Below are 13681 nucleotides of genomic sequence, written 5' to 3'. Positions count from 1 at the left end.
GAAATCTATGAAGGCACCCATCACTTGAATATAGGCAGACGGGCGGTTAAAGTGCAAGACAACTATTTTGCCATTCCTACAAATCTGATGACATCTTCTTCGTCCGACATCCGATTGCCACGTTCGAGTAGTCCATCTCGCATAACTTTTCGAGATCTATCTAGTGATGCTAATTTTATATCTAGATCGTTGTTAGATTAAATTCTATTAATTAACGTTCGTGTTAATCTAATCGATTCATTTGCGTCTAAATCGTGTCTTGACTGGTCTAATAGCGTTGACGAGCTTGAGGGTCCTTACAGAAACAACAAAACGATCAACAAAACCATCAATAACCAATAAAATCGAATATTATCGCAGATTCACTAAAAAACTAACATTGAACGTATGATATTAATTGCCTGATTCTTAAAAATAAAAAGATATCGGTTGCTTGATACTCTCCATCTGAACGTGAAAAGCCATGAGCTCTGCGTAGCTTATATATATCTCTCTCCAACCAAACTCCACGAAACTGCCTTTTTTGTTTCCATTGAATATACGTGCAATTCCATCACAGTTTGGATGTAAACTTAGTATTAACTGCCAATGATAGAACTTGTTTCCATCGAATAGACGTGCAACGATATCATAGCTTGGATTTGGACGTAAACCTAGCATTAACTTCCAATTATAGAATCGCCCGATCTTAGATTACACGAAAATTCCACCCTTCTCCATTAATTGCCGATAAAAAAAATTCCATAAAAACTTATTTGGGTTGATTTTTCTTCTAATATGGAAATTCTCGGATTTTTTCTAAAAGGAGAATTGTTTCGACTTTTACCCTGAAGATCTTATAAGATTTCTTTTCCATTAATTGCTCATGAAAGAATCTCGCAAAAACTTATTTATGTTGATTTTCTTTTTACATGGAAATTCTCAATTTTTTTCCCAAAAAAAAAAATCATCCCAGGATTTCCCCAAAAGATATGTGTAGATTTTACGGCTAATCCAAAGGTTCAGATTTTATATTCTATTAAAAATTAACGGCCACGAAATGTAAGGGGGCTAACTTTGATTTCGGCCGATCAGAAGCAAGAGTTCCGTTCACCGGCTAATGGGAGGGGAGGTTTTTGCAACTCTCGACGTGGTGTGAGAGATGTGATTGGGTGTTTAGGTTGTTGATAAGTCTTTAAAAAGTTCGTTATATGTTTAAAACGATGGCATTTCTGTGATTATGTAAATATATAAGCTTGAATATGTAAATATTGATTTAATGTATGTTTTTACCCTTGAATATATGCGAAGTGGTAGTTGATATTGAAGGTCATATTAGTAATATCAGGGTTACACCAAGCTATTTTGTCCTTTTGTGACCAATCAAAAGGGATCTTCATTATTACAATATAAGCAAGATATATAAAGATTTCTCTCAAAAATTACAAAAAAATAATCGGTGGGATCTAATAGTCCAGATTGTAGAGCCATAGAACATAATGGGAAAGCCAAGATCGGGTGTAAGAAAGAAAAAAAAGGTCAAACAAAATAACAAAAGAAAAATGGAAAACCCAGTTTTCGTAAAATATGTGACAAATACTGAATTTCCGAATGATATATTTTAGGGAAACTAAGTTTTTGTATACTATGAAAATTCAGTTTTTGCAAGTCAAAATCTTGGCTAATTGGTGCAGTACATCTCTAGCACCCAAGGCTTGGGTATAATCTGAGTTTTAGAAAAAACATTGGTCATAGTGGTTTGCTATAATCCAGCCAAAACCAAGAAAACTACCCATTTATAGTGCTTGACTCCATTTGAAAGTATTTATGAGAGATCGACCATGGTCAAACGTTTTCTTTTTCTTTCTTTTTGATAAATAAGGAACCTTTTCATTAGTGGAAATTTAAGGTTACAATGAGTTTAAGATCGAAAAATAAAAGAATACAAAGTAACAAGAACATACCGTAAAAGTACAATACCAAGAAATCCGACAAGAGAAAGAGAAAGATTACCAGAGTTTGACAAATACAAGTATTAAAGATCCGATTAACTCAGAGAAATAATGGTTTTTTTCGGAATTAAATTCCAATCATTTAATTCAACATGGTGGTCATCCAATGGGGAGTTGTATCAATTTTGTGTGTTTGGTGGATTCCCACCATTAACTAGGTCATTTTATTAAACCAAATTAACATAACAATCCCTTGGGAATTTGGACGTCATTCTGACCCTCAAATATAGTTTTCTTCGGTTATGGTAATGTATCAACATCTTGGCTCCTTGTTGAAGAATTTTTTTTTCTTCTTTGAAAAGATATGCTCCCAAAACAATAATGATGTGCTCAAATGTCTTGTAACTAGTGATGAAGCTTTCGTCGTCAAAGAAATCACCGATGAAGATTATGTTTCCGGATAATTTGATGATGAAGATTTCGTCATCGTAGACAACAAAGTTGAAGATTTCGTCGTTGGAGAGCATCATTATTGATCCTAAGACCCAATCTAATAACCAGGAATCGCCAATAAACCGAAGATATAAACCTCAAAAGAGTAGATAAAACCACCATAATGGTGTAGATAAGTAGAAAACATAATAACAACCAGGGGCGGAACTAGAGCCAAGCTAGACCTGGATCGATCCACCACCAAAAGCCTAAAAATCCTTTTCTTTCACTGCCTATTTTGAGTTGAGGTGATAAAACATGCCTAAATTATAGGCTCAAGCCAGGTGTCTGTAAAAGCTCAAGCCCCAAAGCCCCTTTCTGACTAAATTTCTAACTCTGCCACTGATAACAACTAAGCTAAAACTATTAACTAACCTAAAACAAAAAATAATGAAGAAATCTGCTCAGATCCGGTCCAAAAAAGACCGGATCTTAACAAAAAAAAAGACTTGTTAATTACAGTTTTGTTAAAGAAGAAGGAGGAGAGACAGAACAACCGTCCGTCAAAGGGGTTATACATATGCATGAAAGTTGGAGGAGTTGCGCTTTTGTCAGAGAAAAAAAAAAGAAAAGAAGTTGGAGGAGGAGGAGGTGCTAGTAATTTACTCGTAAACATTGATGTGGTAAAATATTTTGCTTAAAGTTTTAGCATTAAGATAGAATCCTATTATCGTGGCTTTAAATTCCATGGATTTTTGGGGGTTTATTGAGTTCTAACATCCTAATATGGATAGGGGGAAACCAAGCCAATAGTAAAGGTCAAATATACCATTTCCTATAAATATATTATAATCTAACTATTATAGAAAAACAAATTAATCTTCCCTTCTTCTTCTTCTCTTCTCCTTCATTTCATCATGATGAAATCGTGATCATTATAAAAACTTAAATCTACAATCCTTCTTTCTGTCTTCTATTTCTTCTCCATCACATCATGATTCTTCATTGCATCGTGATGAATATGATGATCATAAAAAAAAAAAAGTCTATTGTTTTTCTTTTTCTCTTCTTCTTCATCTTCTCCATTGCGTGTAGAGATGATAGAAAAAACCAAAACTAAGAAAACCCACCATTTATCTTTACTTTTGATTGACTTAAAAATTCGATTCGATTCGATTAATTTGAATTTTTTTTCTTCTGAAACTATATAACGGCTGGGAGTTCACACTTTCCCAACCGTGATCTTATATTACGGTTGGGAAAGTACATGTTTCCCAACTGTGAACCCTGAACCTACCCGTACGGTTGGGAAAGTAAGAACTCCCAACCGTAAAAGAGTGTCTACGGCTAGATTTTCCTAGCCATAAGCTATTCTGATAATCACATAAAAAAAATAAATAAACAGAGGTCTAATTTCGGTTAGGTTTTTCCCGCCAAAAATACTTACTTTCGGCTAGGTTCCCCAGCCGTAACTTGAATTTCCGGCTTGGGAAACCTAGTCGTAACTGTTTTTGATACTTACAAAAAATAGTGGAAAAAAATCGGTTGGGATTCTTCTCGACCCAGCCGCGAAAGTAATATACGGTTGGGAAATCTTCAATTCCAAGCCGTAAATTATTATCCACGGCTGGGTCGATAATATTTCTCAACCGTAACTACAAAAAACCCATATTTTTTTTCCGATTTTTATCGGCATTGAATTAACAAAATTATTGTTAGGAATTAAGTGGTCTGATGAATCTCATGCTCCCTCCCACTGCGGAGGTCAGGGTTAGAATCCGTGTAATTGCTAAAATTCCTAAATGAATGGGATTTAGGAGTAGTCTAGGGACCACTGTACCAAGCTATCAAAAAATCTCCTGAGTAAAAAAATTCAAAAAAAAATGTAACTTTTCATTTTCAAAATCATTTTCCTGAATCCAAAAAAAGAAAAGAAAAAGAATTGATGAAAGGAAATTAGTCGAATGATTGATCTTAATCTATATACTAATTATTATTAATTTGGTTAATCATCATAATTAACACTAATTAAATTGGGGACACTTTAGACATTATTGAAAATAGTTGGATAAGGGATTACAAATTTACGAACCAAAAAAGCTCCCAAAAGACCTTTGACTTCGAAGCCCGAATATTAGGATTCTTAAGATACATATGAGTTGCACCATTAACCATTTGATGCGACTACTGTAGATCCCATTACTTAGCTCACTGTAGTCCATTTAGAGTTAGGTGACTGCAGTGATATGCTTGATTAATGGTCCAAGTTTGTAGATGAAAACAATGATTCAAGAGTTAAGTTAATCCCATCACTCCAAATGGGCCAGTTGATAAACATTCGTGATTAATGACAATCTCAGAGAGATAACAATAAGGATTCGTGAGACGAAAAGTTTCAAGTTACGAACAAGCAGACTGTCATCGACACTAAACGTAACGGATATTGGCTCTGTCGCTGTCATTGTCAATTCCATTACCGTTAAGTTCCGACGGAAATCTGAAATTCAATTCCATTACCGTTACGTTGGACTTACCGGATAATATATATTTTTCCGATAATTTTCGTTATCAAACTCTACAGCTGCACCACCATCTTCAGTGAAGATACTTCACAACCATTTCAGTTCATCAACACCAGAATTTCATGGAACTGTTGCTGCAATTAGCACCACCATATCCCTGTAACCATTCAGCTAACATCATTAGACCATAACAGACCGATTTAAAACATCTTTGCCATTAATCAAGCATAACAACAAAACCATCTTCCATGTAAATCGATCTAGATTTGATTCCGACACAAGCAATTTCTTTCTTGTTTTCTCAATTTCTTGTTGTAAAATCGAATTGGAAACAAACCCATCTCTGATTTCTTCTGAAACCTCATATATTCATCAATTTTTTTAACCCATATGAACATCTACAGCATCAACTTCTTTTCTTCTTCTTCTTCCTCCTCCCTAATTCGAAATCAATATCATCAATTCAAAATATGCGTTCTCGAATTTACAATCAAACGCAACTCTCCACTAAATCAAACCAAACTCTCCACCAAATCCTAGTTTCACAAATCAATTCCAAAACCCTAAATTAAGCTTCAAAATCTTAATTACTACAAGATTGAATTTAAGAAAGAAAAATAACTAGACAGGATATATTAGGAGATGATGGTGGTACTGGGATTATGAGACGAAATAGATAAAGAAGAGGAAGATTCAGATGAAGAAGAGATGATGGATAGATAAGTTTTCTTTCGGGAGTAAAGATATGAACGAGGAAGAGAATTGATAGGTAAGTTTTCTCTCGGGGTATAGGAATTTACACGTGCTAGTCACACGTTAGCGGATAAGAGAAATAAGTCTAAAATTAATTTCTCTCCTTGTTTGTTACCGCTCTAAAATGCATCCAGATAATAACACAAGTTCATCATCGCAAATCTATTTTAAAACTTTTTGCTAGTAGCAGCGTTTCTCAGGCTAAAGTAAACTAAACACACAGTAATAAGTTAACTCGGTCCATGTTGTTTTGCAAACAAAGTCCTTGTCTTGGAAAGATCACATTAGAGACATCCCCTGCCAAAAAATAAAAAATAAAAAGTTTCAGAAACTTTAACAGAACTCCATTATTATTATTATTAAAGAAAAAACAAACAACACAACAGCAAGTGCTACAGATTATTATTATACTTCACAGACAACCTTAGCACGTGATTTATCTCCCAATAAATCTTAAAATTTACCAACCTGGAATTTATTTTCATTTTCAATATAATCCATTTCTTGTCTGATCATTTCAATCAATCCAAGTAAAAAGAAAAAGAAAGAGAGTAAAAATTCCATATTTTTATTTTTTTTTGTCTGGTTTGTTTGTTGTGTTGCATCTGTGTCTGAGACTGTCCGAGTAGTCCTATTTTTATCTGTTGTTTGGTTTTTCTCTTTTTCTGTATTTGCATTGGCTTAGCGTGTTCGGTTTGATGGGGAAGAAAATGAGAGAATCAAAAAAGATGAAGAAGAATTCAGAGATTAAAACCAACAACAACATACCCACATGGAATTTGTGGGGTTTAGGTGAAGAAAAAGATACTCGTAAGAATCATCACTCTCACCCTTCTCAACTTACTCACTGAACAGACACAACACAGAGAGAAACAGAAAGAAAAATCACTCCCTTTTCCCTTTCTCAGCTTCTCAAAATAGGGATTTTTACTGAAAATTTCTTATTCAACTTTTTCTGTTTACTGAACTGGGAGTAAAATTCTTATCAAAACAGTGAATTCTAGCTATCTGGGTTTGATCTGAACTAGAGTTTAGTTGAGAATGTTAAATTTTTTTCCGCTGCTGAAAAAAGTATCAACTTTTTGACAGATTCTTGATAGAATTTAGTTGAAGAATCAGTGACAGTGTTGATTTCGCAATCTGGGTTTCATTGATTAGGCAACTGCAGTATATTGTTTTTGTACTTTCTGGGTTATGGTTTTAGGAAGTAGGTTTCACGACTGAAAAATTTAGTATGGAAAGGAGAAATTTCCTTTTGTGGAGATTGTGTTCACTGGTTTTGGTCTTGATGGAGGCTTCTTTTGCTACTCTTTCGCCTTCTGGGATTAACTACGAAGGTTAGTAGTTAGTACAAATTACTACTTTTCTTAGTTTTTTCTTCTTTTACATAATCTATTAGTATTTATACGGAAATGGGTGTCTTTGATCTTCATTTATTTCAATGGCTTTCATAAATATCAAGAAGAACCCGTATTTTGTTTCCTAACTTATGTCTTGTACAGTTGTTGCACTTGATGGAAAATGCCATAGTCTTGTTGAAGAAACCCAATTCATGTTTTTGTTATATAAATACAGTTGTGGCACTGGTGGCTATAAAGAATGATCTAAATGATCCACATAATGTGTTGGAGAACTGGGATATCAATTCAGTAGATCCTTGTAGCTGGAGGATGGTTACTTGCACGACAGACGGCCATGTCTCTGCACTGTAAGAGTTACACTGCTTCTATTTCTTGACTGTCTCACTTACTAAGGGGGAAAAAAGAGTTACTGGCTCACTTGCTGTCGAATTTATTTTTCGTTTGATGTTGAGCTTATTTTTATGGATTTCTATTATCAGGGGGTTGCCTAGTCAGAGCTTGTCTGGGTCTTTATCGCCGGGAATTGGAAATCTCAGTTACCTGCAGTCTGTGTAAGTTGAACCCACAAATTCTGCTATAAAACTATAGAGTGTTATAGGGTTTGTGTTTAATGATGTCCCCCTTTTCGATTGTAGATTGTTGCAAAATAACGACATATCTGGTCCTATTCCGACTGAGATCGGGAAATTGAAGAAGCTACAGACTCTTGATCTATCAAATAATAAATTTAATGGTGTGATTCCGCATTCTATCGGAAACCTTGGAAACCTGAATTATCTGTGAGTGTATAGGAGTTTATGTTGCTTCTTGTCCATAACTAATTTATGAAGTGAAAGCAAACTGGTTTCTTAGGTGTCTAAACCTTCGTTTTATATTTGTTTTTTCTACATGAACTAAAGCTGAATATTAATCTTTTTCTAATCTGCCTTGGTTTGAATCAGCCGACTCAATAACAACAGCCTTAATGGACCCTTCCCTGTATCGCTTTCCATCATTGAAGGTCTCACACTTGTGTAAGATTCATGTTCTTTAAATTAGTTTTCTATTTGCAGCTCTGCGGGGCATTACTTCTGATCATGATTATGTTTCTGTGTTTATAGCATGAATTTGCAAACTCACTGTTCTGCATGAAAATTGTCTGTAGGGACCTTTCTTACAACAATCTTAGCGGTTCCTTGCCAAAAGTATCTGCGAGAACTTTCAAGTAAAACTCTCTGTCTCTCTCTCTCTCTACAAATTACTCACCCTATTGTTCATTGCAGAGGTTATGTTTTCTTATTGTCTCTCGCACTCTAATCTTTTCTTTTTGTTTCATGTTTTTTGCTTCAGAATTGTTGGAAATCCATTAATATGTGGATCAAATTCAGGACATAACTGTTCTGCTGTCTCGCCTGATGAGACACTTTCATTTCTACCAGATGCTCTGAAAGGTGACTTTAATAAAGCTTTGTTCTTAGCATTTATTATATATATTTGGAAGAATTTGGTTGCTTTTATTGATTGACTGTTCTAAGCAATTGATAATTCCTTGCTATTCTCAGAACAACCAGAGGCGGGGGTACGAACAACCCACCACATAGTTATTGCATTTGCTTCAAGTATAGGATCTGTTTTTATAGTTATCGTTGTTGTGGGATTTCTTCTCTGGTGGAGATACAGACACGACCAGCAGATATTTTTTGATGTCAATGGTTAGTACTTCATCTATTTGCAGTTTTGAGATCATTAGGTGCAGATTATGAGTGCTCCAACTTGGGCCCCTACTATCAATTTGTGTATTAATGTTGCTGACTAACTTATTTCTAGTATTACACCAAAAGTGAGTGAATGATTTTCTTCTCACATTCCACGGCTATATATATTTCTTAGCAGATCAATATGATCCAGAAGTATGCTTGGGTCATCTGAGGAAGTATTCATTTAAGGAGCTTAGAGGGGCCACTGACCATTTCAATCCGAAGAATATTTTAGGAACGGGTGGGTTTGGAGTTGTTTACAAAGGATGCTTGCAAGATGGAACTGTGGTAGCCGTTAAAAGGTTGAAAGATTATAATGCAGTCGCTGGTGAAGTTCAATTCCAAACAGAAGTTGAACTGATAAGCTTGGCAGTCCATCGGAATCTACTCCGTCTATGTGGGTTCTGCATGACAGATACCGAACGTCTCCTTGTTTACCCCTTTATGCCAAATGGAAGTGTTGCATCTCGGTTAAGAGGTAATACCCTCGGTATTTACCAGATTTTTCTTCATTTCTTTTCTGATATGTTAGCATTAGGAATCCTGAATTCCTGATACACACAGACATAAAGAGTTAAAAGATTTGTGTAACGGACAGTCTAGGGAGACATTTCTTACACGCACGTGTGACGGCCACACGATCCAACAGTCTGAACCGCCCCCTCTGTCCTCCCGTTGTCCCCTCATTTTTGCTCTCGGTCTGTAAAGCATTTTATATAGCTTTATTAAGATACTTATGAGTCTACAAATTTACATGATTTTGCAGATCAGCTTCCTGGTAAGCCAGCTTTAGACTGGTCAAGGCGTAAGAAGATCGCATTAGGAACAGCTCGGGGGTTACTGTATTTGCACGAGCAGTGTGATCCTAGAATTATACATCGTGACGTGAAAGCAGCAAACATACTTCTTGATGAAGAATTCGAAGCAGTTGTTGGAGATTTTGGATTAGCAAAGCTCTTGGACCATCATGATTCTCATGTAAGCACAGCTGTTCGTGGAACTGTTGGGCACATAGCCCCTGAGTACTTATCAACTGGACAGTCATCAGATAAGACAGACGTGTTCGGTTTTGGTATCTTGCTGTTAGAGCTGATCACAGGTCAAAAGGCGCTAGATTTTGGACGAGCAGTGAACCAGAAAGGTGTAATGCTTGATTGGGTACCCTCTCCCTCTCTCTCTCTCTCCTGGATTCTGTTTGAGGAAGAAATGACACTCTGCAAGAGTGCAGGTTAAAAATATTTTGGATCTTGTTTAATCGTAAATGATACTATTTTTGCAGGTTAAAAAGCTTCATCATGAGAGAAAACTCAATTTAATGGTAGATAAAGATCTAAAGAACAATTTCGATAGGGTTGAGGTAGAAGAGATGGTTCAAGTTGCTCTTTTATGTACACAATTTCACCCTTCTTACCGGCCGAAGATGTCTGAGGTTTTGAGAATGCTAGAAGGTGACGGCCTTGCCGAGAAATGGGAAGCCTCGCAAAAGGTTGATACACCAAAGTATCGATCCTTGGACAACCCACAGCAGAGATATTCAGACTTCTTAGATGAGTCGACGTTGGACGTTGAAGCAATGGAGCTTTCTGGCCCAAGGTGAGAGATAAGTAGCAACTAGCAAATCCTCTCTATCTCCAACTTCTGTCATAGAATGAGTTGAAGAAGTTGGAAATAGAGATTAGAAGTATATTTATAGATGTTCATAACTGTTAAGAAAATGCATGTATAAAAAGTAGAAGCAAAAATCATGCAAAGAATTTGCTGGCTGGGCCTGAGTTAGAGCTTTCTTTTTGTTAGAAAATTTTGGAATTCTTTTCCTACTGAGAAATGTATGATATTGCAAATCTGCAATTTGGTCTTGGCTAGTATTTCTCTTTGTATCATGTTTTTAGTGTTTTTCACTTCTTTGTGAAACCCAGACTTTCCTTTTCTTAATAAAATTTCCCTTCTTGGGTGAAAAAAAAAGTTATGATTAAATGTCATCAGTGAAAAAGACTTGGCATCCAATCTAGAATCACTTTACTAGAGTACTCAACATGTTAGAGTAGTTCTAGGAAACGAGAGGATTTCAACTGATCTTAAACATGCGAGGTCTCTGAACCCCAAACTTAAAAGACCAATTCGGATAGACTTTAAGTTGGCTTACAAAGCCCTTGTTAAATCTCGAGGTGTGTATATCATCTTGCCAGAGCTGTTTAGGGATTTGATTAAATTTGGTGATGGGTCAGTTTCTTTGGAACGGTTAGAGTTACATCTTGTTTGTTTGCGGCTGACTCGACGTCTGGATCTGAGTCAACTTCTGACTCGGGCAGAGTCAACAGTCAGACCGTTTGTTTTGCATTTTGAGTCAGATCTGACTCGACCTATGACTCAGACATAACCCCTGACTCGGACCCATTTGAGTCAGGTAACAAAATACCCCTGACTCACGGGACCAAACCACTGACTCACGTTTTTTGAGTCAGATGAGTCAGATCTGACTCAAAACAAACATATTGAGTCAGATCCAGATGAGTTAGGTGATTTCACTCAGATCCAGACGACTCAGATGAGTCAGGAGTAAACAAACATAGTGTTAGTCCACACTCCAAAGACATAAAAGGTTCATGCAAAGTTACGAACTCATGAAACATTGTCTCGACATGTCTGTCTTATTACATGTGTCCTTGATAATCTATGTGTAGATACCTATCTGTGCTGTAACGGCTCCAAGTTACCGTCCCCTCTTGAATCAACAACTCTCAACTTTTTACAGTGCCATCTTTGATTTTCCTCCTCAAAATTTGTATTAGAAAACCAGCTAGCAATCCAAGTAGAGACATTGATATTCTGACTCTGTAGACTGTCTATATTGACATTCATTCCTAACCAAATTGATTTTGCATAATCACAATCTATAAGCAGATGCTGCAGAGTTTCCTCTTGTGAGTCGCATAGAGAACAAGTTGTGTTGATATCTTTCTTATAGAGACTAATTTTAGTCATTGCTGGAACAATGTGTTTCATACATTTCCAGAGAAACAGTTTGATCTTGTGTGGAGCTTTTATTTTCCACAGATTCTTCCAAACCATCTTAGGAACTGAACTTTGATATTCTGATTGACTGACAGAATAACTAGTCAAAACTTTATAGGTCGATTTAACTGAAAATTCACCAGTTCTATTAGGCTCCCAAATTAGTCTATCTTCTCCCTGCTGAGGTAAATTCATCTTAAGAATTAAATCTGCAATATGATCTGGAAATATGTTTTTAATTAGGGTTATTTGGTTTTTGGTACTTACGTTTTGTCCAACTTTAGTGTTTGGTCTAACATTTGTCCGGCTTTGCGTTTGGTACTTGGAAATGACGTTGACCTACATTGACCGTCTTATATCTTGACTTCCGTTAAGAATTTATCTTTTTTCTTTTCTAAATAAAATTACCGATCGAGTTTACTATCATACCCTTCATTTTTACTAAAATTTACATAGTTATACTTATAGCAAGTGAGAACCGATCTTTTCTCCGAACCATCACCGCCATCAGCACCTTGTATGGCCATCACAACTACCTTCATCATTTTATGTGTCTCCATCACTAGCCTAATAAATGTTAAACCAATAGTGGAATCCAATAGTATAATCCAGTAATTTTTCCATTTTTTTGCTCACTATCATATCAAGGGTTCCAAAATTGGGGAAATGGAATCTGAAGATCCAAATATCAAATCAAGAACAAAACGAATAAAGAAAAGATTCCACACAACACCAATTTCATTTATTCGTGCTCAAATGAAATCGTAGAAAAGCAATGAAAACGTAGAAAAGCAATGAAATCGAATCGAAAAATTCCGGAGCTGTTAAAGCATCTCTCAGTCTCAAAGGCCTCTTCAGTCACTCCTCTCTATCGCCGTGGTTAGTTTCCAACACAAATCATCAAACAAAGTAAGTACTAATTATCTTTTTCGACTTGGATTTATCCATTAGTTGATGAAACACCCCTTGATTTTGAATTTTTTCATATACAGAAATGAAGATGAAAGAGAGAATATTGGGCGTTTTTGGGTAGATTTCCTACAGTGATTGAGTTAGTTATTCGGCTGGTGAAGAAATTTGAATGTTGTTTATTTTTGGGTTTACGTCGTGATACTGATGAGCATTTTAACGAGCACAGATAAGATGCGAAGGGAAGAGGTTTTATGTAGGAGTAATAGTACCTGATGGAGGCGGAGGAAGAAGAGTAGCTAATTAGGGTTCATGTATGTTTGATCTTCTGATCAGGACCGTAGGATAAATAATTTCATTCAAATCGTTGGATCATAGACTAACTTTAGGGGTACACTTAATTCTGTATTATTACAATATTTTTATTATACAAATTAATTAAAGTGTTGTCAAAGACGGTCAATGCAGGTCAACGTCATTTTCAAGTACCAAGCGTAAAGTTGGACAAATGTTAGACCAAACACTAATGTTGGACAAAATATAAGTACCAAAAACCAAATAACCCTTTTAATTAACACTACGTTCCATCTTTTTGGATTTTGTAGCAAGAGATCCGATACATACACAAGCCGTACTGGTTCTCTAAAATTTCCATTAGGATACGGCGGATGGTCTAAACCTACTATCCACTTATCATATCAAATAAGAGCCTTGGTACCACATCTTATATCCCATCTATGAAATTTCCTGACAATTTCTAACCCCTTTTCTATGCCTTTCCAAATCCAAGGCCAGAAACATGCACCTACTTAAACAATAATGCTTAGTCTACCGGGAACAAAATCCCGTGTACAATACCGGTACACACAAATTTTAGCGGGTCCCATAAACCCACCCCCTGGTAGCTCCAGCAGGTCCCAGGGGCTCTCCCACATGGGATTTAGTCCTGGTATTTCTAGTGTCAACGTAGCTTACTCCTACTTAAATGACCAAATTACACTGTACTGGTTTTACTTGGGAATACT

General features: G+C 36.0%; 1 protein-coding gene across 2 annotated transcripts; it reads left to right on the top strand.

Annotated features, from left to right (window-relative positions):
• The first annotated feature begins 5744 nt into the window (after positions 1–5744).
• On the top strand, positions 5745–10593 carry LOC113300067 (protein NSP-INTERACTING KINASE 3-like). 2 transcript variants are annotated; one of them, XM_026549218.1, is made up of 11 exons: positions 5745–6975; positions 7214–7346; positions 7479–7550; positions 7635–7778; positions 7941–8012; positions 8144–8203; positions 8329–8429; positions 8541–8690; positions 8869–9213; positions 9502–9893; positions 10015–10593. In XM_026549218.1, the coding sequence occupies exons 1-11, from the start codon at positions 6873–6875 to the stop codon at positions 10330–10332; spliced, it is 1890 nt and encodes a 629-aa protein (XP_026405003.1). In that variant the 5' UTR covers positions 5745–6872; the 3' UTR covers positions 10333–10593. The 2 variants fall into 2 exon arrangements, with proteins under 2 accessions (XP_026405003.1, XP_026405004.1); XM_026549219.1 differs by having other exon boundaries at positions 5746–6975; positions 8872–9213.
• Positions 10594–13681: the final 3088 nt, after the last annotated feature.

The sequence above is a fragment of the Papaver somniferum genome, chromosome 7 (genome assembly GCF_003573695.1).
Source record: "Papaver somniferum cultivar HN1 chromosome 7, ASM357369v1, whole genome shotgun sequence".
Taxonomy (NCBI): Eukaryota; Viridiplantae; Streptophyta; class Magnoliopsida; order Ranunculales; family Papaveraceae; genus Papaver; species Papaver somniferum.
The sequence above is the reverse complement of the archived record's forward strand: the minus strand, read 5'-3'. Positions and strand labels throughout refer to the sequence as shown.

Excerpts from the sequence above, each read along its gene's own strand:
- LOC113300067 (XM_026549218.1), top strand. The coding sequence starts at position 6,873 with ATGGAAAGGAGAAATTTCCTTTTGTGGAGATTGTGTTCACTGGTTTTG. Across the intron at positions 8,013-8,143 it reads ATTGAAGGTCTCACACTTGT|GGACCTTTCTTACAACAATC; the intron begins GTAAGATTCATG and ends AATTGTCTGTAG. Across the intron at positions 9,214-9,501 it reads TGTTGCATCTCGGTTAAGAG|ATCAGCTTCCTGGTAAGCCA; the intron begins GTAATACCCTCG and ends ATGATTTTGCAG.